At 40.7% G+C, this 26,085-nt stretch overlaps 1 protein-coding gene across 1 annotated transcript; it reads left to right on the top strand.

Annotated features, from left to right (window-relative positions):
* Window positions 1–520: 520 nt before the first annotated feature.
* slx9 (SLX9 ribosome biogenesis factor) lies at window positions 521–8,853 on the top strand. The gene is made up of 6 exons (XM_047576122.1): window positions 521–814; window positions 1,379–1,529; window positions 5,610–5,678; window positions 7,646–7,820; window positions 8,294–8,359; window positions 8,454–8,853. Exons 1-6 carry the CDS (start codon window positions 626–628, stop codon window positions 8,575–8,577), a joined length of 774 nt encoding a protein of 257 aa, XP_047432078.1. The 5' UTR covers window positions 521–625; the 3' UTR covers window positions 8,578–8,853.
* Window positions 8,854–26,085: the final 17,232 nt, after the last annotated feature.

Below are 26,085 nucleotides of genomic sequence, written 5' to 3'. Positions count from 1 at the left end.
TACTTTCCGAAGGCAGCAGGTGTATATGCTTAATTGTTTTATTTAAGTATTTAAAACAAGTTTAAAGGGAGTAATTTAGAACTTATGGTGTTAGTATTACGTGAAACTGTCCTTTTGTGCTGTTTTCACCCGGCGCAGTAAACCGGAACACTAGCCACGCTTGTTGCCATATGGTTGCCATGTCAACATTGCGACGTGAAGTTACCGGAAGTGCAAACATACAGTGCAAAATACAAAGTTTTAAATTTAAATTATAGTTATCTCAAGTGTTTCTGCAATGTATATGTCACGTTTCACTGAATTAGCTTCAAACTGTAGCCATCGTAAACAATACCATAACAAAAATTATCAAACGAGGACACTTCAAAATGAACACAGATGAGTTTACTTTTGTACAAGTATATATCAAACTGTCACCATTGGCAAAACACAAGCCAAAAAAAAAAAAAAAAAAAAAAAAAAGATAAACAAGACATTTTCTTTGAAGACGGCTGAGATTTACTTCCGGTTAAGCGTCCTACGTCATACGCAGTCGACACGGGGGGCAGCGAAGCAGCTGCTCGTGAGGAGAAAAGAAAACACCCCTAGATTAGTTCGCATTTAAAGTTTGCTCGGCGACATCACCATGGTGGGGAAGATAAAACACGTCCGGCAGAAGCTCCACCAGGAGGCGGTGAAGTTTGACAGGCCGGGCGACCTCACAACACAGCCCCCCGGCTGCACCTCGTTGCCTCTGGGTTTAGTGAAGCCTCCCTGCGCCTCGGAGCGAGACGCGACGAGGAGTCCTCCACGCGTGGAAAAACATGTCACACAGGTCTGTCATGTGGAATGTTCAAGTAACCCACGCTGACGTGATGCTAAGAAAAGAATATGTGCGGGACTACTTTAAAACTATTTATAACGAGTATGTTAAGAGCCGGTTATTATTGTTATTATTATGCACTGTCCACGTGACTGAGTTCCGCTGGAGTCAGAACATCATCAGTCAGACTTTAACACAAAATCAAGCACAAAGCGCTTTACACAATAATCCCACCTGCACCCATCCCCAACACAGACACATATACACACAATTTAATAATCTGTGAAAGGGCTTCAAATGAGATCAGCATTCATTAAAACTAAAAGCTGTGGAAAGCCGCTATCATAGGCGAGGAAACACCAGACACTGGGTAAAGTGAAAAAATTCAAACTAAAAAATAACCAAAATGCTAAGTTATATAAGAGGTAGTTTTAGTTGTGTTTCTAATGTGTGGCTCAAAGCTACGATCGGCATCGAAGGTAGCGCCGAGGTTTTTTCATTTGCTGACAAATGAAATGTTCTCTGTCTGGGCTTCCGGTGTCTAATGAATGCACGTCTTTTGCCGTAATCTCACAGGTCCTGGCGGAGAGGTCTTTACCCGCCGCTGGGATTTTTGCAGGCACTAAAATCTCACCAGAGGCTCTGGTGCAGACGCTGAAGTTTGAGGATCCTCCGGATGTGCCCATGCCTGCAAAGACGGGCGAGACAAGTAAAGCTGCACATAGTGGTAAGCATGGCAGTGGGAATTGGTTTTGGGCTACCCCTTTTGCTGATTAGTTTAACTAAGCAATAAATAATAACATCATGTTTGAGCACTCACTAACTGGACTGTACTACCTTGTGAAAATCTGCACATCTGCCCTTTTATGCCTATTACATATGATTCAAACTAATAGCTATTGCATAATTTAGTTTAGCCTCACCGGCAGTGCAAATAGCAGCAAGTGCTATCAGCGAAAAGACTATGTCTGATACTTATTTTGTGCCTATATTAGGTACATTAAATGAATGAACTCTATTCCTATTACTGTTACATGACATACCTGGACGTTAGAGGGCGCCAGAGGCTTGTATTGTCCTCTGGATACTACAATGGCACCACAACTAACTACATTAAAGCGTGTTTTACGCATTTATGTCCCACTATCTAAAGCTGAAGGAACATCTCCCTCCTGCTTTTCCAGAGTGGCACTGAGCAAAGTCGTTGAAAAAGAAAAAAGATTTATAGACCTTGGTGTAAGTTTACCCGAAGCTTGAAATCACGGTTTAGGAGCGATAATAAAATATTCAACACGCTGATTACACATTTTATTTACCTGAATACTGTGTCTAGTCTTTTTTACTGTGGAAGCTGATTAGACAGCTCCACTGCTGCTGGGCAAAGCACTCTGCGGTGTCTTCAGTCCAATTAGAGACGTTGTATCGCTTACAGACTCTGGACTGGAGACCCTGGCTTCTCTTTCTTCTGAGGTCATCTTGCTAAACACATTCCAACTTCACTCATCTCCACTCCCCTACTCATCTTTCTGCTCCTCTCATTTTAGGCCAGTTTATTTCTCTCCCCTCCTGTTCATTGCTTAATTGTAACCAGATTTATGTTCATTTTACCTCTCGGTGTCTCTGCTTTATTTATTGTGTTTCTCCTGTTTGGTGTGAGGCTAAATCACCTTTTATTCATATGCGCAGTAGCAGTCAAAAGTTAGGACACACTGTCTAATTCAATGTTTTTGCTTCATTTTCATTGTTCTCTACATTGTAGATTAATACTGAAGTCATCAGTTCTGTGACAGAACACACGTGGAATTGTGTAGTAAACAAAGCAAGTGTTAAAAACCATATTCTTGGTATTTTCCTAATCACCTGGAATGATTTTGTGTCTTCCCAAAACTGAATTTGTATAATTTCTTTCCTTCTTAATGTGTTTGACACATTAATCAGTTGTGTTATGCAGTGGTTAGATCACCACACATCCTCTACAGTGAGTAGCACTATTTAGCTGATGTTCTAATCCATATCATGACAAGAACCACTCAATTAAATTGTCAAATGCAACTTTGTAAAGTTCAATTTGTTGTACCGTGGGACATAGACGCAGTAACCTACGTACGAACCCTACGTACGAGCCATTTATACTTATGTGCTCATCAGTCTGGCACACTCTGCAACAACACCACCCAAACACTGGGTGGCGGTGTATATTTTTTTTGACGGTTGGGTTTTATTTTTGCTTACTTCCCACTTCACTTTCAACAATGGTGACTGAAAGGTCTGCCGAAAGCCCGCTGCAGACGAGTCGCACGAATGTTTGCATCTCCGAACCTCAGCAGTTAACCTTTCCTTGATGCGTTCCATGTAAAATGTGGATGAATAAATTGCGGAGGTCGAGAAGCAGCTGGAAATACTGAAATGGAAATATGCTACTGCTAAGCTGACCAATCACAGCGCTTGCAGTCTGCCTCTGCATGGTATAAGATAAGATAAGATAAGATAAGATAAGCCTTTATTCATCCCACAGTGGGGAAATTCTCGTTGTTGACAGCAGCAGACATTCAACATCACAAACAGTGCACACAGTGTAGATATAGGTGGACTAAAAAATAGAACATATAAATATCAAAAAATTTCTAAAAATGTATAAAAAAAATCTACATTACAACAGTATGTAGTTCCATTTCTGTGGAGGTGCCTATCAGGCTGTGGTGTTAGGTTCTGCGTAGGCTCCGGGGCAACACCATTGCAACAGCATCAATGTGCTCTCCAAGAAGGAGAGTGAGAGTGCTGGGTCAGATGCCCTGTATTCCGATATTACGCGACCTAAACTCAATTGAGCAAAGGCAAAGCAGCCAACAACTCCTCAACAACTCTGGGAAAATCCTTCAAGACTGTTGTAAAACCATTCCAGACGACTGCCTCATGAAGCCGTATGCGAAGAACATGCAAAGTTTTTCCCTTAACCAAATGATTCATGGTTCAATCCTCGGTACATGACACATGCTGAGGTTTTCTTAGGCAAGATGCTGAGCCTGAAGTTCCTGGTAGTGTAGGTGTGTCGTTGTGATTGCAAAGAGCTTTAGGTTGAAAAGCACTATATAAATACAAGACCCTTTTGAGTACATCCCATTGTATGGGTCTTTAAAGGGCCTGCTCCTGAAATCTTGGTAAGTCAGAGCTGATGTGGAGGAGGCACTCAAAGTATCAATTGTTTATTAGGCAGTAGCATGTTTTTAATGCTCCATCAGAGGCAAAATTACAATGAACACATGTCTGAGTAAGACATGCAGCCTGTCTGGTTTTGGACGCTGGGTAGATAAGGGGGTCACCTTTAGTGGAAAGCCGATGCTCCCAGTGGGAGTGGAGTGGTGGTAAAGACGCCCTTCCCGTTCTCTCCCCTCCGTAAACACCGCAGACACTCGCTCCTTCCCAGATTAGATTTCCCCCTCCTTCCACCCGCAATTGTAGTCAGCAGCAGATGCTTATCTTTGCCTGTTCTTTTACTGCAAACAGCGGCAGAAACACTTGTGTTGTTTCGTGCCGTGGTGGCAGATAAAGGCCTGCCAGGACTCCCGGAGTGTATAGACTCTGGAGATAATGTGCCTGTCGTGGGGTATCGCTCAATAAATATTCATATCAGTCATGGATTCGGTTAAATATCTGTCCAAACCTAGGTCCGTCACAGCCCTTAATCTTATACACTTGTGTTGTAAAATCCAATCCAATTTCTTGAACCTGTTTACAAGTCCTAAGTGTATCTCGACGGATTCCTTTCGCTGCTGGTGGGCTGCCAGCCAGCTGAGCTCACTGAAAAATGAGAAATGACACACAAGCCTATGTGTTGCTGCTGATCTTTGACCTCGTCAGAGCTGGAAGTGCCAGCAATCAATGGATGGAAGCTAGGTCATAGCCATAGACATAACATGGCCCTAGTTTACATGATACTGAGAAATTTGATATTGGAATGTATTGTATTGTACAGCCTTCAATCACAGTTTTAGAAAAATGATGTCCAACCCAATATTGGATTTTCAGCAATCAGCAATATTTGGGAATAGCGAGTTAATTGACTCTGGGTTTCCGAATCAGTCTTTTTAAATGTTGTGTTTCCTGTGTGCTGGAATGTATATACGCATACAACGATCGGTCATTACAGAAGCTTTAAATGACTTTATTTTTGTGATCTCATGGGAAGCTTTGTCTGTGATAGCTCTTTTCCACCGCCATTGAGATCAGGAAGGGAAATGAAATGTTTGAATGAATGTGGTCCAGGCCACGGCGCAGATATCTCTGCTCTGCCGTGTCAATGTTTCCCACCCAGCCACTGTTAAAATTAGACCACTGATAATGTAGAAGTACGAGGCCGAGTAGAATTTATATAACGCGCACATTCTCATGGTTTATCCGTTATGCCCTAGCCTCTCTCTCGCCCCCGAGGATGTCCTGACCACAGGGAACTTCAAGGTGGCTTTGCTGATAAGATGTCAATAAAAAAAACTTTCCCTTCCAGCCAGGGTTGTTATTCACAGAAAGGAAAGGGAACCAGATAGGTCTGTAGTTATTTCTCTCTGTATCGCTGGTGTATTCTTTTTTTTTTTTAGTCTCTTGTGTAGTATTCCTGCTTATTTATCCCGTAAGTATGCATTGCAGTTAGAATGAAATATCATCTGAGAAGGTAGCCCAGAGGTTCTTGTCCAAGTTCATGTCCATTTATTGAGGGGGTGCATTGATTTTGACACGTAAATTCAATGTACAGTTTGGGAAGAAGAAGAAGACACTTCATCAGTGTGTTAACCGTGTGTTTGTGTTTTCACAGGCCCAGAGGAGAAGAAAATCAAGTCAAAGAAAGAGAAGATGAAGGAGAGGAGGGAGCGGTGGCTCAGCAGTGAGTTGATATCGGCGCTTTAGAGCGTTAACCACAGCGTTACCACTAAATTCGGCTGATTAAACTGCGTGATTAAAAAGCGTGAAACTTAAATGCGACATTTAAATGACATTTTATAATCCTGGCAATAAGTGGCAGTAGACGACTTGTCGGGCTTGTTAGTTGTTGGACAAACTTTGAATTGATCTGGGGCAGTACTCTAGAACATATGAGGGGTGCCTGTCCAGATCATACACCCTATGAGATTTGTAGTAGAACGAGGAACCGTCAAGAGATGTGAAGAACTGAAAGACGCAGGTACTGAGATTCCTTTAATTAATGGTGAGATACGAAGGGAGGCTTCATTACTTATTGATCTGCTAGGAATGATGCCAACTACATGTCTGCCTCAAACTCTCTCCAGTCCCAGAAATCTCTCCATCGAGTGAAAGCCCGTCCGGTATTCACTCCTATGTTACTTTGGTGCCTTTGCCACCAATATTCCATGGAATTATTTTCTCTAGCTCACGCGGAGAGACTTTGATATTGTCAAGCGTCCATGAGTCATTTTCACCTCCGTTACCAGTTGTAATTGCGGCTCAAATGACCTCCTCTTTCACTGTAATTGAAATCCAGTCCCGAGCCACATCCTTGAATCTTTTTTTATTTTATTTTGTGGGAAGATCTTCTTTCCTTGCTGCATCCTCTCAGCCCGGTGTGAAATTCAGAATTCGAGAAGTCGGACAAAAATGTCCTGCCAGCCTAGCGGATGCCTGTAGGCCTGTTCGGTAACCTACATCACGGCAAAACAATTAATGCGGCACCCAGTAATGTCAGTAATCCTTTACCAACTATTTCTTTATTGTTTGTCAAGCAGATGCAGTTAAATGTACCTGAATTAGCTATTAACTGTTCTTGCTGTGCACGGCTATACAAACACCTCTCTTTCAGCTATGGGCCATTTTTTAATAAGCGCATCAGCAGCTATTCAGACACAGGTCTGTCATTTCTCTGTAGTTATAACTCATCTCCCCAACACTGCCGCCAGGATCTCCAATAATTGGGGTCAGGCCTGTAACTGTAACCTTCTGCTGAGCCAATCAATTCCTAAGTAACACAACACGTCTCCTCTTCAGGCGTATAATTAGTTGTTAATGGCCATGTGCCTCAGTCTTTGCTGAAACCCAAGCCAAGCTGAATGGTGTACAGTTTTAAGGAATAAGGAGGACATAATAGCGAGTGATTAGTTTTTTTTTTTTTTAGTTCGTAGACATAGGGCAGGGAGAGCAGAGTGAAGCTTGATTTTTGTAATTTGTTTAACCACCAGGATGCGAGTGGACGCGTAGTGGACACTGGGTCATGTTGAAAAACCTCATAGCATAACACCCAACTGCCCAAGCTAATATGGAGGTTGGGCTAGTAGCTGCCAATATGCACCTTTTGGTTGGTCATTTTCAACAACCACCATCTCCAGCCTCTCCTTAACCAGAATTAAAACCAGAACAAAATGTAAAACCGTTTTGGGATACTGTCCTTAACACAAATACATTGTGCATGGCTAAGATCCAAAAGAGACGCATACACATCATCCATGTAGCTGAGTTTACAATTTATAAAGACAAATATACAGTCCAAAGTCACAAGATGGCGCTGCTCATGTCCCTGTGAAAATAGTGTCACTTTGGCCAATGTAAGGAAGTGGGAATGCAGTGACCATATTTATATACAGTCTGTACTCTCAACAGATGACGTCCACTCATCGCCAATTGATACCACGAGTGCAAATCTGTGATGATATTTGACTAATTTAAAGATATTTTAGTTAAGATAGAAGATTTGTGGTATTTAGAGTACACAATATGTACAACATCTCGCTTATGGCTTTGTTTTTCTTTTTGTCACCATACCTTTTAAAATAAAAAATCTTCCCCTCACATCCAACTGAGGCATTTAGCCTTTTGTTTCTTTTGTCTTTCTACCGCTCCCAGAGATCAGTTCAATCAAGCAGGCTAAAGAGCAGCAGGCAGCCGAGGCCCGTAGACAGGCCACGCCCGTGGTGGGAGACATGAGGCCGCTGGCGGACGCCTTGCCCACGCTTTGTCAACTCATTGGTCCCACAACTGCAGCCACCACCTCTCGTCGGAAAAGCAGAAAAAATAAAGCGTAAGTTGCCTGTGAAGGGTCTCAGTCAGTGAGGTCAGGGTATGTCAAAAAATCAAGCTGAAACAAAGGCCTTGTGGAGTTTTTGGAAGACATTCAGGTAGGGAGGAACATCTATGGGTGATGACCATCAGAAAATCTTGACTTGAGTCTGTTAATGACCAGATCTTACCTGTGGTTGTAATGAATGGTAGTCAAAGGTGCTCTAACCTACAGTTGGCCTTGTTCAGCTTTTCATTTGGATAATGTTCAAGTTGGCATCTCAGTGAGCTGGGCAAAGTGTGGTAATCTATAATTATTGAGTTTAAACCTAACCCTGACACAATCAAATTAGAGGTTGTGTAACTGTCTTTGCAACTGTGTGCTATTACTGGCCTTTAGTGTTCAGTTGTAGTGAAACCTTGCAAGTCAAACAGAATGTCTTAGTCTCGTGTGTTAAAATGTCCCTGTCTTTTTGTCCACCCTTCTTCCTTAAGGCCGATGAAGAGGCCTGAGCCGACTGATTTCAATCAGATGAAACAGTCCCAGAAACGGAAACTCTTGTAAGCAACTTTGATTCGTTCATTTTTCTTGACTCCCATTTCCATTGATCCTAAAAAGAGTGTATTTAAAAGCATGTTTGTCCTCTTCTTTCAGGGAAACCGAGACCAACCAGTTCAACGACGCAGTAAAGAAGCTTTCTGGCAAAATGAATCCTCTGGCCGATATCGGCGAACTGCTGAGAAAGAGGATGAAGAAAGAAGAGGATGGCTGTAGCTAACGGTGGCAGCAAATGAACTGTGTGAGACGGAGGCCCTTCCACGCACATGAACGCAACACAAGCACATGAACACGAACTGGCTTTGTCAGGAAAACCCGACGCCACACCCTGACTCCTGGTACTACATCACACTTCTGGACTGCTGACTAACTGATGCTTCTGGCTGGACATAGACAAAATGAGCTGGCGTTTGTAAATGACGACTGTTAATTATCCCTCGACTCCTGTTATACACACTTCTTCTGCAGTAATAAATTACTTTTCATGATTTGAAAACCCCAACTGAATGTAGTCGTTCATTTTAGAATCAAACAGCGCACATGCAAACATATCATTGTGTTATCGTTGTGCTGTATTCAGAGATCAGATCCCAATCCTAGAGTGACTCAATGGCAATAACCATAGCAGCTCCTCGGATCCGTGCTAACTAGCTTAGGTATCACCTACCTGACTCCACTCCACTCCACTCCACTCCACTCAGCTCAACTTTTTTGCCCTTTGAATTAGTTAAGACGGGTAGCACCGAGACGGCCATGGCTGGGGCCAACACACTGATCTTCCGCAAGAATCCTATACGTGATGTCAGATAGTGTGCCATCGAAAGGTTTGTGACACCTTCACGCAACATAGATTTGCATTTGAAGCTGTCCCTGGAAGAGGCGACTAAGGTCTGTACACTTAAGCTATGCCTCCAAGACCTGCTGAGGTCAGAACATCTGGACATCTTGAAGTTCTTCTTGGCATTCCCAACAATATCTAACTTGAACTTCAAGCACAGATATGGAACGTTTAGCTAGGGACATTAATCCACCTGTTTGCCTTCTTTGACTAACAGTTAACAGATTAGGACAGCCCAGCCTCAGTCTCATTTTGGGTATGTTGTCACACTGTCCCCCTGGCTTGACTTTGCAGACTGTTCATTAACCAATGCAACTTCGTCTTTGTCAGTTTCTCCTGAAGTGACAAATTGAGTCCATTAAGCAAGCTGAATTAAGGCACAGGGGTCCTATTCTGATAAGGGAAGGTGCTGCACAATCAGATCACGCAGACTCCAGTGAATTTACCCTATAAAAACAGTTTAAAATGTCACATTTCTAGTAGTCTGCGTTTTTTTCCGAACCTTATCTCGTCACGACCTTGTACCTAATAGTTTGGCGTCCGGTTCACGCTATATACTACCAGTATTGCAAAATGTATTGAAAACAGGAAAACGTATATGGCCACATATATTGTAACACAAGTAAATTACTTTCTACGGCCACCAATTACAGGGACAAATATATTCCTTACGAGGCACTTTTTCCTGCTTTGCTTAAATACTTGTAATCATTGCTCATAAAGTTTGCTAGCTCAATATTTCAACTCCTATGTAATAATATAGCAAAGAAACCATGTGACATATCTCCCACCCCACCCTACCCCAGCCTACCCCACCGCTCTGGCTGGCTGCTATGATTAGATTAGAGGTAAGAAAAACCTAATCAATAGAAGGTTCGGTGCTGCTGCGGGCCATTAGGACTCATTAATAATGGAAGAGAGCAGTGTCAAATTAAAAGTAATCAGAGCTTGTCTTTAGCATCCTATGCATACTCTTTATATATAAACCGGTGTGAGCTCGCCGTCAAATCTGTCGGTGTGGGTTTGGACGTTTTTAGGGGTCCGAGCAGGAATGGACTCCTGGAGCGGCCCAGTTAAAGCCCAGTCTTACAGACACTTGACTCTGACGGACTATAATATCCATTATGGAACGAACAAATTGCTCATATCCAGGTGTGAAAATCCCTTGAAGACTTGTCCTAAACAGGCTGAAGATGTAATTACTGAAAAAGTGAGAGATTTCAGTTTCTTTACTAGTAACACATTTCTAAAAAAAAAACAGACGTCACATAAAGAAAATTAAAAAAAAAAAAAAGTTTATAAGCACAAAATAATATGTGCTTATAATTTTTTTTAACTGCGTCGTACAATTCACCATATTTGCATTGCAACTGACATAAATTTAATTAGTTCCATAGCATGAATTTGTATTTTGACGGACAGAAAGAGGTGAAAAAAAGGACTTATGGCATTTTCGAATAAGTAATACGTCAACAGCATATTTAATTAAGTGACACATGAAAATTTAAGACGCAAGGCATCATATTTTATTATCTTGATTGTCCTACCCGTCTAAAACTAAAAAAGACAGTCAAATCCACCGTCAAAATATGATGTAGCATAAAAATGTTTTCATTATTAATCAGACATGGATGGGGTGTTGTTGACCCATCCATCCACCCCAACCACCTTTCTATGTGCGTTTGTTCACATTTTCCCTGCCTTTATGTACATTTTTTTTTAGCCCTTAAAATAATAATCTTCTTTTTACTGACCAAATTTACTGCAAATATTTTATTTGAAACAAAAGCTGAATTTAAAGTGTCGGCCTTTTACATTTTACGTAGCGAGATGGAGATAAAACTGATTGACATGTCAGCCGCTACCCGAAGACGGTGACAACCGGTGTCTCTTTTCTGTTGGATATTTTCGAGCCATGGATATGTTGGAAAAAATGTCCCCCCACTTCCAAGGTAAGTACGTTTTATTCACACAATGTCGCCGCAATGTCAAGTGCGCTGGTTCAATGGGAGGCCTTCGATGGCACCGGCAGGGGGAACATCAAACGTCTGTTACGTGTAGGTGCAAACCCTGAAGCTATTTCACCTGTTAAGATGAGACAGGATAAGATAACACCATATTTTATTTGCAGCAGTTTAAAGGCAGTAGCACACGGGAGGTGAAAGGGAGTAATAGGACATTAAATTAGTAGGAAAATTAATAGAAACAAAGATTAATTTTTAATAGAGACGGCTTTACAGCTCTTTGAAGGGAGCTGGATCTTGTGGTTCTTTTTCTTTCAAATAGCCATTCAAAAGACTAGCTCATCTTGATATTTATTTATTTTTAAGATGCGAAGGGGTAACTCATTTTATCCTTGAAATAAGCACTATTATTTACAGGGTAATATTTAGATCAGAATCCTTCAACCTTAAATACCAGCCATCCGACCAATACATGTTCTCTTTGATGGAATACCTGAGTCAGTCTATATCTAAAAGATAGATTCTAGATGGAGAGATTCTTTATTTACTGCAGGAGTAACACCTTGAATCAAACGGCTCACAACTGTGACTCGGTTCACATCATTTATTTTATAGAGCCGGCCAATCGATCCGTGTTTTTTCTTCCTCAGTCCACAGTGTTAAATGGTCAAATGTCTTAGCTGATTTCATATAAAATTTTATTTGCCAACAGCCTTTTTAAAGCAGCTGTTCAAAAAAATCTGTAGATCGTATTCTAACCCTAAATTGCAACATTTAACATTTAATATTAAGCTCAGTTAACCTTACAGATACTTTATTGATCCAAAACAATCAATTCGAAATTTGCAAACATGTCAAAAGCAGGAAATACTAAAGCAGAAACATGCTTCGAACAAGAGGACCAATCACAGCTCTGCCCCTCTGCATACTTACATTTCTGAGGAAGGTTCGCGTCGCTAGGCTCGGCATAGGGGTCTGCGTTGTTTTCTGCGTTTATGTCACAGAAGTCTAAACCGCCTATTAAAGCAACAAAAAACAAAAACAAAAACTTGAACTGATACTTGGTTCTCCCAGTTCATTTTAAAGAGCTGGTCAATAGATTCAGTTCGTTTGTCAACGTCACAACTCCTGAACTATGAGACTTAATATTTTGCTTCTCCTGTGGCCCTAGTGTAATTATCCAATATGTAGAAGTATTTTATACCGTTTTATACTTCAATTCAACATGTTAAATGGTCAGCTAATTTTTATTTATTTATTTATTTATTTTTTTAGTTGGTGCTCATTAAAAGCCAGCAGAGATGTGCTGTTCGTGAATGAACCGAATGTCCAATATTGCACAGCGTAGCATATACTAAGTTTAAATGATTCTGTTCCATCTTACCCTATCTTTCCTCACAATGATAATTTCCTGGATAAAATTCGTTAACCCCAGGCCTCGTGGGGCACCTTAAAAGTAAATCATATCAAAATGAGCCAGTCTTTTGAGCTGCTTCGGATCCACGCGATCCGGCTCCCTTCAGAGAGTCACGAATCCCATCTCTAAACACCAAGAGTCACACATACCAATGCAGTTTTCCCTTCATATACAGACAGCGCGTCCAATCAGTGGATCTGCTGGCGCGTAAAGCCTGGCCTCATTTTATCTCCACACCACCACCACCCACCCTTTTCCTCCCGTCCAATAGGAAAAGGGAGCTTTTGGAGCCGCCAAAGACCTTACCCACAGATTCATTTTTTTTTCTCCATCCCTCACCCCGCACAGCTGACACTCCGCCACCGGTCGAGACGTCCTCTGAGCGCTACAGGGTCTGCGTGACGGCGGCTCCTGCCCGAAAGCGCATTTACGCACAAGTTGAGCGTAAGTACCCATCAACGGGTTGCTTTACTTCATATTATTTTAGCATATTTTATTTGATAGCGACAGCCTTCCTCTCCCATTCGTCAATTTATCCGAGGAAGATTTTACGCACGCTGTTTCTGAACCAGTGCAATAAAATGAGAATCCCACTCATGCGCACGCCATATAACGTGGTCATTTTGGATTTTATTACATGTTCCATGTTGCTTGCCGCGCAGATGTTTCCCAGTTGAAGATGGTGTCAGTGTCCGGGGAATTTTAGCGCAAGAAAACTGCTCAATACTGTGGTGTTAAAGATATGCTCCAGGAGTCCGCCCGACAGCCCAAACTAGAATTTAGGACATTAGTAGATTAACTTTTAAGTTTGGATTGACTTACTTGAGGCAGATGTACTGTATATAGCGATATAAATGAGACTTAAATTACATATTACACTATTAAGATCAGAAACACTCCAAGAAAACAGTTCTAATTTAATTTAATTTAATTTAACTTTATTTTATCATATTTTAAATTACACATGATATACCTTATTATCATTATTACAATAAGCATCCCCCCAAGATTATTCTATTTTAATTCGCCTTTATTTTATTTTATTTTATTTATTTTAATACTTGAAATTAAACACAATACATATTACACTATTAGAATTAGCAAAAGAGAAATAAAGCAGTGCCATTTTTATTTGATATTATTTTATTACTATCATTTTATTTTATTTATTTTTTTGAAGACTTGAAATTAAAAAATGAATCAAGAACATTTTTGAATGCTTTCCACCACTGCTTTGGTTACAGTCCAACAAGGCCTCTGGTGAGAAGCATTTATAATTAGGCAAAGTTCTCATAAAATCAAGTTTAGAACGCAAACAGGGATTAAATAGTGGTACGTTTTCAAGGAAACATGAAACTTTGAGTTTTCTTTCAGCGGAGATTTGTTCATTCACTAAATCAACACCAGATTTGATTATGTGCATTAATTAATATTGTGGACATATTGTTGCAACTACATAAGATTACAGCTTGACGGCATCCATAAAATATTCCATTTATTTGTGTGTTTTGTACTTGGCCATAAACTTGTAGGCTTTAACTTTAACTTTAATATATCCTTTATCACTCCAAAACACAATCAATATCGTGCCATGAGGCGTATGATGAACTGAGACGGGTGTTAATCTTTTGAAATATAGCTAAGTTTCTTTATTTATTATATACTAGATGCTTATTAAGTATTGATAGTACAGTGGTTATTAAGGCACAGTTTTTGTTTAACAGTAAAAGTTTGCTTATATTATGCAAATCAATTTAAAAGACTGTTGTAATAAATATATGAATCATGCGTTTGTATTCGCCCTGTAGATGGTGAGTGAGTGAGTGAGTGAGTGAGTGAGTGAGTGAATGAGGAGTAATTCCCCTGTTTTAACCCTCAGACCCTTAGGGTGTGTTTTCAGATATTTCCACCCATCCTCTGGTATCTGAGGAATATCTTATGGGAATTTCTGAAAAATACTAAGAAAAGCCAACGTGCACAAAGATCTGTGGAAAAAAAAGACGTACCAGCTGAAGTTGTCTGTTCTAGGAAATATAATATAACATGTAAAGAAACACTAAAAGGCCATGCCTTTTCTCTCCCTTTATTTGGAGGTATGGTATATTAAGTAGATTTAATACAATTAACTGAAATTGTTTGGACCTTATACATTTGTGTATATGAATGCTGAAAGTCCATTTGAAGAGAATCATGAAAAAAAAAAAAAAAACGAACTGCACATCCATTGTTGTGGCGTAATAAGTGGGTCAGGTCCAGGAGATGTATGATAGCAGGGCTAAACACATTGGGGTATCTATATTTTTTGAAGCATCACTATTGCAGTTCATGCGGCCATCACATATTTCTCGGTCCATCTAACCCCACCACCCATTTTCTTCCAATAACCATGCATTAGATGACATGCCAGCTCTCCACCCAACAATATGAATTCTGGGAGCTGAGCATCGCAATCTTTGTTTATTTCCTCTTGTAATGGATTTCACTGGAAAACTTCAAAAATTCAATTTGTGATTGTTTTCTGCATTATAGCACACACTACAGTTTGTTTGATCAGCTAATGAAATGCAAGTTTAGCTATCATGACAATATGATTGACTTAAGAGCATAGACTGTATATAAATATGGACAACACGTCCCCACTTCATTGCATTGGCCAAACTGATGCTAGTTGAATTGAAAACTTTATATCAAATTAAGAGAGCCGTTCAAGTCAAACTTTGTCAGATTTTATCATGTTTTTGCATTCGTGGTATAAAGTGTTTTCACAGCATGTCAACAGTGCAAGAAACGGGCCGAACTAATTCAGATGTTGTCCAGAGTTTCCCTGGTAGATCCTGGTATAGCTTCGCAAAACACAAGCACCTGCATTCCTCTGATAACTTTTGGCATTGATTTGCAATATCTTTTCGCAGTCTGTAAAATTCCAATGCGGTCTGCCCAATTGGTACAGCCAAAAACTCAACAATAATTCACCATTTTCTACTTCAGATCTACTTCGATCTACTTCAGGCCATGTTTGCCTTTGCTGAGTGCCTCCAATATGGAGACTTCAGGACTGATGACGCGCTGTGAAAGTCCTGTATGTATGTATTAGTAATGAGTGGACATTTTCGTTTTCATGTGTTGAGACTATAGACTGTATATAAATATGGACAACACGGAAAAAAGTTCCATAGAGGGTTAAGCCAATTTTCCCAGCAATGCAGTTAGCGGCATCTTGTGAGTTTGGAGCCAGAATTTGCACAATATGGTCCAAGAGTGGAGGCACGTGGAGTCACATTGCTTACTAAAACGAAGTAAATCTGTATCTAAAATGACTCAAACTATCCTTGGTCCCATCAGGGGACAGCCAAATTATCACTCATTTCAATTTTAACCCTACATGACTTTTTTATTTCTTGTTGTCCGGTCAGTTTCATGAGGATACGTCTGGAAAGGACGGCCATCCAGTTGGATAATGAAAGACAGATAATGCCTTAGTTTTGTTTTCTGTTTGCTTCACAGCATTTAATATGATCTACAAAACAGTACAAAGGTCAGGACAATGTCCTACAAATCTGCTCATGGAGAAGGATCCTACAGAACTGGGATCTTGAAACCCCCTAGAGCAAGCCCTGAAGCGAGGTGGCAAGGAATAGCTTTCTTTTAACAGAAAGATGCTTTGACCTATCTGCTCACCACGAGAGAAAGCTTTGCGTGTGGAGTGGTGGCTGGGGAAGAGGAGGCCGGACACAAGGACAAGGGAGAATCTGAAGCAATCAGATAAATTTAAGCTTGGGACAAAGCACATTAGCATACATGTTGCACACAAGTGTTATTCATGCAAAGGGTAATGATACAAACTAGACTGACAGTAGTAGTAAAATGGAGAGCATTTAAACTGCAGTATTAATTATAGAGCTTTGTAATGGGCATCCAGTGCACTAATAAAACTGCTGTTAATTATAAGCGAGGAAGTGATGCAGAAACAAGGTTGTAAGTGCATCCGGTAGGAAGACATGCACAAGCATTCCACGGTGAGGTGGAAGAGGGAAGCAAAATTTAGCGTCCAAAAGAGATGTGGCGGCATATGAGGCTAGATAACTTGATTGAATTACTACAAGACCTTTTTTTTTTAAAGGAAAAACATTGATTATGTATCTGAAAGTTAAAGGGATGTTGACAAACCAAGTGGACCACATGCCGGAAACTGAACCCCCAGGTGCGCCCAGTGCTCGGCTTCTTCGGACAACAAGCCCAGTTGCCTTTGTGTTGGCTTTGTTTGATTCCTTTTGGATATATTAGACCTTGTTCCGATGATCAAAAGTGTGGAACACTTGAACCGCTTTATGAAAATGACATGGCCAACTGTAACACAAAAGCATTGAAATGGTGAGACAGCAGGCATTTTGACTTAAGACACTAGGGCAGTGGTTCCCAAAGGTTTTCTGCAAGGACGGCCCTGTCTCCGAGTTGTGTCTTAACTTGTTCAGCTTGTCGGAAGCTAATGTTTTTAGACAACTTGTTACCCAAAACTGACGACGATACATGCCACGTAACAGTTTCTCATTTTTGCCTCGGAAGTTGTTTTCTGAGCTGTTGAAGAGTCATCCTTTTTCTGTAGATTCAGCTAGGAACTCTCTCCCAAACCTCTCCATGGTATGCTAGCAGCGCTTAAGGAAGCTTCATTCAACTGCCTTCCCGCAACCCCCCCGTAATAGCTCCACACCCCCAACTTTGGAAACCACTGCACTACAGCAACACATGTTTTTTAAGTCAGAATCAGAATCATGAAATAATGTTTCCTGTTTTTGGTATTTCTCGTGGTACGCGTTGAACCACAGCTGTAAATTTTAGACTTGGGCTCGAGTCAGGCATGTCTCAGATCTTGAGTGCTCTGAGATGTGACCTAAGAGTACTCGTAAAGGTTGACTTTGTACTGCGTTCAAAAGTAAATACACAGGAATTGAGTTTTTCAGTGACATTAAGGCAGACAAAGGATATACCCATCTGGAAAGTGAGCTGCACAAGCATACCGGAGTTGTCTCGTAAATCTACTAACAACAACTAAAAAATGGCATTTGTTCAATTTTTATCTGCAGTGATTTAATAATTAGCTCTGCAAGATGCTTGTGCTATGGCGCTTAGCAGTCCCTGGACCTTTCTGTGTGGAGTTTGCATGTTCTCCCTTCCAGATTCCAAAGACATGCTAGTTAGGAAAAATGGTGATTCTAAATTGGACGTGGTGTCTACGTGAGTCTGAACAGTAGGTTGTCTGTCGATGTTAGACCTGTCATAGGGTGGTGACCTCCCCAGGGTGTACCTTGCCTCTCGCCCAGTGACAGCTGGGATAGGCTCCAGAACCCCCTCAACCCTCTAGAGGATGAGCGACAGAGGATAATGAAATGAATGAAAAAGACGAAGATGATTGTGAATACCAACTTCCTGTTGGTAGAAAGAAACTTCTTGTTTTAATTAGCCTAATTGCAGAGGCATCTTCAGAGGATTCTTTGCAGGCCCGTTCATCTTCACTCTACAAACGGCTTTTCCATATTTTCTCACCAGTTTTTCCCTTTCTGTACCCGCGAGTCCAGGCCCAGCCCCGCGTAGCACCATGATGTACCGCTGTCGAGCTGGTTTTAATATTTCATAGACCGCCACTTTGATGAAGCAGAGGGAACACCCGCCCTATTTAATGGGAGTCAGGCTATCAATGCTGAGATGTCTAGTTGATGAATCATTTATTACTCTGTTTTTTTCTGTCTTTCTTTCTTTTTCCTCACCTGCTTTTTGGTGCATTCAGGCTCACCACGCATGCATCCAGACAAGCTGCTGCCTCACATTACTGCAGCACAGGAAGTTTTTTATATTTATATATTTTAACACATGAACCGACCAGCTGTTCAAGAACTGTGCCAAGATATTGGAAGCACCGATGGATTTTCTAACCTCTCCACTACATCTGCATATCAATAATCAACCCTACAGTGTAAATGTGATCGCTTCTTGGTTTAAACAGGAGCCCTTGAAATTCCTAAGAAATATATATATATATATTAAAGAAATATAATTTTAGCGATATAAGCACTGGTTTTGATCTCCCACTGCAGGAAGAGATTGCAATGTAATAATGATACAGTATATTTGCTCAATGTGGATCAAAATGAACTGACTCAACTGTTACTTACACTGAGTGGTTAGGTTCAGTGCTTTCACTTTGCAGGCCTTTGCAGGAAAGAACTGAAGATGTGACGTTTGCGAACAAACCGACAAACTATGGACAAACCATGGAAACCAAGTTGTTTGTTTTCTTGTTTGCTCAGCAGAGTTATGCCCCCAGAATAAATAAAAGTATCTATCTAGAATCAATATTTCAGAATAATTCAAACTCAGATATCACAACATCCTATCAGAGTCCCTTGCCAGGTCAGCTGAAATGATGGGCCCCGTCCATGATTTTGATTCAGATCTAAACCCCATAATTGCTCCACGTTAATATATCTCAGATAAAATAAGTAACATGTAAATATCAAAATGAACCAGTCTTTTGAACGGCTCTTGGAAAGGAACAGATCCACAAGATCCGTCTCCCTTCAAAGAGCCGTAATTCCCACCTCTAGAAAAAAAAAAAAAACTTTAGATCTAAATTTAGATTCAAGCTAGGTTTGATCTCCCTCTGATGTTCAGAGCACCTTGTAGTAGCAGTCTTACTGATTAATCTTTTATGGGCTTTTTAATTTACTCTGTATGTTCGCACCTCATTTTTCATGAACAGCTGGCCATTTTAAGCTGCTAAAAGTCATCAAAATGTGTCTTACTCTTAGCTATTATTATTATTTTAAGTCAATTCATCTGCTTGTTATTTCCCCAATTAAACTTTCATTTATGACATATGCCTCTACCTGAAACATCAAATAAACTTACCTAATCAGATGGCTGCATCTCACTCACGGCCCCGTCATGACTATATTTCACTCACTGTATACGTATATACGTATGGATTTAACACGATTACGATCAAATAGGTTCAGACTTGCTGTGAGCTTTTTTGTCTTTTTAAATATCTCGTTTCGGGTGCAGTCTTCAACATTTATAACGGAATCAGACAAAAAACTACTTTGTCCGTCATTTTTCGAACACCTTATTTGGTTTGGGAGTTAGAACTAAGGCCAAAAACAGCAGAGTTTAATGTATGGCCAGTAAGTAATGAATTAGATTTGGGTTCTAAAATCAAATTATGTGCTGGAAGCCGGAGCCCCACTGGACTCACTCCCACTGGAAATGATATCACACCCAACACTGTTCTGCCATTTAGAGTAGATATAGTAATAGAATCCTTCCCAAATTAGACCAACACTGTAGAAAGTTTGAAAATCATTCTTCATTAATTTATTGTTAAAATATTTTATCACAAGACAGTCCTTGTAAAAAAAATTTGAAAATATAATAAGTAGAAGTTTATCATACGGTGGCAAGTTAACCAAAATTGGTTTGGTTTGAATGAATTGATTTAAACCATTTTTGTTTGTTGTAGACCTACATGTGAGCCATCCTGTCAGAGTCCCTTGCCAGTTTAAATGAAATTCAGATCTTGCATTAACATCCATCCTGGGCAGTCTGATTTCAAGTGATCAAGATTAAAGTGAAGGTGTCAGTGCACCCAGAATGCACTAGGGACGCATTTGAGCGATTACATCTCAAACCACATTTAGAGAGTGGTCCATCTGCCGAAGGCCAGCTGGGTAGAAACAGCTGAAGACAGGTGTGAACACCCCCAGGACGCATTGAGAGATCCGGTCTCTGACCGCATGTGGAGGTTGTCTGGATTGCCCTGAGTCACATTAAAGACCGCCTACGGGGTTTCTCCAGCATCAGCGTAGTTTTATAATGAGAGCCATCAAATATTGTGTAGGTCTCCCTCGTGCTTCCAAAACAGTTCAGACTGAAGTCGCTTTTAGAGTACTGCGCGATCTAGATGCTGCAACCTATGTACCTATGTAGCCAACGCTGGTGTGAGGCATTTATACTTGAACTTTGTCAGTCTGGCTCACTGGTCGGCAGGGGGTTCATTTTTACTCGTACTTCCGGCTTCACTTTCAACAAGGGCAACTGAAACTTCCGTGGAAATTTAGTCCAAATTCTGCTGAAATTTTGCCAAACACAAGTCATGGTAATGTCTATATCTCCACACCTCCTCAGTTAACCATCATTCTTGGAAACAAGTAAAGGGCAGCCACTTTTCCATCTCTATCACAGACTAAAGGAACTTGAAAGCAATCAATACACATAACTGCGTAGCAACCTTGTCATTAAACAATTCTTGTAAGCGTCCTCTGAAGCCCCCCTCCTGAACTTTCATTTTCATTTCAATATCAATAAACCAACAGAGTCGGGACAGTAATAGAGTAAATGGCATAAAGCTAATGTGTGTGTTTTGTGTGTGAGCATTTCCTCAGCCGCACTCCGTCAGCAAAGTGTCCCTCGGCCCCGGCCGCTTCCATCAAGACAGACATTTTCCGATACAGTAAGAGACAGCCAATCGAACTGCCTCCGTGCCTGGCGTAATTCGACAGCGCTCTAGGGACTCATTCGGCCGTGTGACTGGCCAGATAAAAGCCCTCAACATAAATAAAAAGAACAGTTAAAACGACAAGAGAAATGGAGTTTAGACTGATGATACGTTTTCTGTGTGTCTTGGTGTTTAATTTGACAATATTGTAATATAAGTAATTGGTTCTTTTAGACTGGTATTTGATAAGCGTACAGGTAGCATTGTATTGCAAGTATTTCTGATTAACTTTAATTTGCACATAAAACACGTGAACAGGCGTTTGTTGCTTCCAGGTTTTTCCTGTAATTCATTACTATCACATTGCTCCGATTTTAATTTTCACTTTATTGACTTTTAAATAATACATGTAACAAACACCGCCACTTCCGTTCTGGGAGCATTTTAACATCCCAACGGTGCAAACATCCTTTGGATGAGCACAGAAATTGAACGTTTGCTTTCTTTTTAAAAGCTGTAGCAACGGCCAAAAGATGATATCAATTAACTGCTATCTTAAAGGAGAAATGAAATGAACATGTGTCAGTCCTGGTACTGTGACCTATATCCAGAATAACAACTTTGCTAAAGTCAAATATTAAAAAGTTAAGTTTGCCAAAGATTTAAAAATTTTTCAGATTTTCTACCTAGCTTGCTAGCTAGGGAGTCGCCATTTTGAAGTGACATCATTAGACTCCGGCTTAGACTCCTCTAGATGTCTGTGGTATGTAGCACCAAGACGTTAGCAGCAGAAGTCGGATAGTACAACCTCCAAGGATTAGGTTGGATTGGACTGAGATCTGTGGGATTTTGGAGGCCAAGTCAGCTACCAGTTCCCCTCTGTCCCTTCTGTGAACTACTTTTGATGACTGCAGTCCAGGAACACCCAACAATAGCCTGTTTCCCCTGCTTCCAACATCAACTTTGGGGAATGTCCACTTTCTGCCTGATACTGTACAGTGTATCCCACCCACTGGCAGCAGCCATCATAATCAGTGTTATTGGCTTCACCTGCCAGTGGTACCAATGTTTTGGCTCATCGGTATTAGTGTAGGAATTGCAAGTTCTCTCAGATTGCCACCATTTCATGCATCCTGGCAGGTCCTTAGAGGGCCTTAGTGGTAGCGGTAAGGCCAGCAGACAGCTGAGGAAGGGATATTCATGTTTCGGCTCTGCTACCGAACGCATTTTATGCTGACTGTGGATTTTTTCTTCCTGTCTTGTCCGCCTGTCAGGCTCCGATACTGTCCAACCCTTATTTCCCCAGCCACCCTCTGAAAAATATGCGAATACATCACACCCGAGTTTGCTTTGCACCGGTCTGCATGGGATTTGGAAATGGAAAACTCGGCTTGTCGCCCACCTCATTTCTGTTTGTGTTTTTATTACAGTCAGATATTTATTTTGCTGACGTTTCAGACCACACAGATTCCCTAAACAGGAATATCTTGTTATTGATAACGCTCAATTGTTTAGCTGAAGTGGATATTTGAAGTAGTCATCTTGAAGTGTTTGAGATCAGTGTGATGAGACTCAGGCTCCATTCAGTGTCCATTTTTGCTAAAAATAATCAGCAGTCCGTCATGGTTTAACCAACACGTTTGTAGAAATGTATGGTGGCGCAGACAAAGGAATTTTCTGAGGACCTTAGAAAAATAGTTGCTGTTGATCTTCAGACTGGAAAAGGTGTCAAAACCGTCAACAAGTCCCTCTCACATTAGCCAATGTTCGTGTTCATGAGTCCACCATCAAGAGAACACTCAACAGTCATAGTGTGCATGGTAGAGTGGGAAGTATAATGCCACTGCTCTCCAACAAGAGCATTTGGGGATGGATGAGATGTAAGTGAGAAGCATTGTGTTAAAAAAAAACAGCATTCCAGCACTATGAAGCATGGGGGTGGTAATGTCCGTCTTTGGCGCTGTTTTGCTGCATCTGAGCCAGGACGTCTTGCCATCATTTATGGACCAATAAATTCTGAAGTATACCAGATAATTCTAAAGGACAGTGTTAGGACATCTGTCTGTGAACTGAATCCTAAGAGGGACTGGCTCATGCGGCGAGACAACGACCCCAAGCACAAGTTGTTCTACAAAAGAATGCTTTAAGAAAAACAAAATTAATGTTTCGGATTTGCCAAGTCAAATTCCTGACCTTAATCCAATAGCAGTGTTGTGGAAGCTGGACCTGAAGAAAGCAGTTCATGTGAGGAAACCCACCAACATCTCAGGGCTGAAGTGGTTCTGGTCTGAGGAATGGGCAGATCGGCAGTTACCAGAAACATTTAGTCGCTGTTATTGCTGCACAAGGAGGTCACACCGGTTACTGAAAACAATGGTTGTTGTTCGTTACATGTATTATGCCTAAACTGATACGGAATGTTCGTTCTGTACAACCTTACCCTCCATATCTTCCCTGCCTTATACGCAGAATACGTAGAGTAGACATCTGTATACGACATTACCCCAAATAGAGACGAGACAAAAGTCAGCGGTATCATTTTTGTTACAGCTCATTGTAAAGGCACCAAATGACCCAATAGAGGGCCTTGCGTGGTGCAGTAGATCTACTGTTAGGTGGTTTTCTTGGCATATTTTTCACTTTTTATTTGTAACATCTGCCGCTTCTGTCAGTGTTTCACTGCGCAAATTAAAGATTCACATTACGCAACACATGGCGATCATTTAGTAGCCTCACACACTAGTAGACCCCCTTGTGTCGTCAAAGACCATTTCTTGGTAGTCTTCTTGTAAACAATAGCCTCTGCCCGACAAATGCTTTGTTTCTTTTTTTTCTAAACAACCACTAACTTGGGAAACCGTCCCGGTCACGAACACTTGACCGACCAAAAGGAATGCTGAATCTCTACAAGTGGAGTGCACGATACATCTTTCACTGTGACACATTTGGCAAATCGGGGGTATTGGAATTATTCTCATAAAACCTGAATATCTGACTAAGTCCAGACTATGTAAAATTAATCTGTGTAGGATAATGGTGGTTTGAATGCAGTGTAGCGAAGCCAAGTGTCCTATCAACCTAAAAATACGACAATGGGCCGCAAACAAACCAAATTGGTATGTGTACATACATACCACACACCTAAAACTAAAAACCAATAACTATGTTAGCTAGATGTGTATAGTTGCCTTTCTATGTGACCTCAGTGTTCGCTGATTTGTCAACTGCTGATTTCATATGTTGTTGGTAAGCCAGTCCGGGACCTTGTTTACCTTTATATACTTATATACCTTAGAGTTGTGACATTCACTAATGAAGAGAATCTATTAAACGGCTCTTTAAAACGAACAATGAGAACCCATTAGCAATTGCCCAAGTTGTATTTGCATGAAACTGTCAGGAAGTGTTGTATTCTAACCCAGCAGCTGAGGTAAATCTCATTTTAGTTTTGACAAGGAAAAAAGGGCAACTGCAGATGTATGCCTTGCTGAGCTTTGGTTTCTGATGTCATGGGATCCTCTTGTGAATCCTACGTCAGAGCGCTACTGTCCACCGCAATGTCAATCTAAAGCTGACGGAACTTTTTCCTACAGTTTGATTAATCATTAAAGCCGATCCACGGAGTCTGATCCCCAGTGACTCCTTCATTCACCTCTGAAGAATATTAAGATTTGATTTATATTATGTCTTGCATTCTGCAGCCTCTGGCTTTAAGAGTTCTGCTTCTACGACTAACCTTCAAGGGAAAATGCTTCCATTTGTCTTTGTATCATGTAAATAACACACATAAATCCACTGGGCAGGTTGGATTATTCCATAATAACAAAATAGTCAGACGGCAAAGAAACATTCAATTTCTTTTACCATCTATTGCTTTTAATTTTCAGTAAGCACCAGCAGACCTGCGACAAAAATACCATCAGTATCAGAGTATTGTTATATTTATGTATTTGCCATACAGCTCACAGTCAGATCATCACTTCCCAATTAGGTTGAACATGAATGTTATGAAAGGGTCGCAAGACGGAGAGAGAGCAGCGCAGAAATGTTACTTCTGAACATGTAGTTCGAGCTGTTCTTTCTAGTGTGAGATAGAAGTACTACAGCTCCACCTACAGGTCACTTACTGTATGGGTTATAGTCTAAAAACCATTGGATACTACATTTCCCATGATTCCTATTTTGTTACATCCTCTCTGCTTGGTGAATGTCAGCGTCACTGTGACTTACTATCTTTTTTTTATCAGTAAAGGTTTTTCAGGTTTTACATTTATTTCAAATGTAGTTGGACAGTATGATTATTTTCAGTGTAGACACAAAGTATATATGAAGTAGTGCAAAGGGTACTATTTACAAGATATTTACAAGAGAAAGTCAAAATATTAAAAGTATTGAAAACATATAAAAAATATATTTTACTGGTTCAGACAGATAGCAATAAAAGGGTGTGGAGCCAGGGCATCAAATGTGGAGGAAATGTATGTAAGATGCACCCTGCAGTTCACACATGACAAAACAAACACACACACACCTTTGCCTATGTCCCCAACATCAAATTAAAGTAATTCTTATCATTACATCCTCATACCCAGTGTCTGTTCTGTAGTCATTCTGCAATCTCCATTTTGCCCACAAGGGGTCAGTGTTTACTTTAAGCTTCGCACTCTGCTTCTCAAGACCATAACTGCCCTTCAAGACTAACCTTTACTTAACAAACAGGTTAAACATCATGCTGCATGTTTCACTCCGCTAGAGCCAGTGTTATATCGAGTATAGGTGGTTGGTTTTCAGCATAGACTGTCAGCCTGCTCACTAGAAGCTTACACTATCTCATAAACATCTTGTATTATGTGCTGTTTAGTTTCCGTGCCGTGTTGTTAAAATGCCCCCTGGAGATGTACAGCATTCCTAAATACTGCTGATAGCTTCCAGCCTAATCCAGTTTAATTGTATAGAAAAAAAAAAAAAAAGAACACCACCGCAACTATTCACATCTGGCTACTACTAAGTAGCTGGATTAC

Source organism: Mugil cephalus, chromosome 23 (assembly GCF_022458985.1).
Source record: "Mugil cephalus isolate CIBA_MC_2020 chromosome 23, CIBA_Mcephalus_1.1, whole genome shotgun sequence".
Taxonomy (NCBI): domain Eukaryota; kingdom Metazoa; phylum Chordata; class Actinopteri; order Mugiliformes; family Mugilidae; genus Mugil; species Mugil cephalus.
Note: the sequence above shows the minus strand (reverse complement) of the source record. Positions and strands in the feature narration are given on the sequence as shown.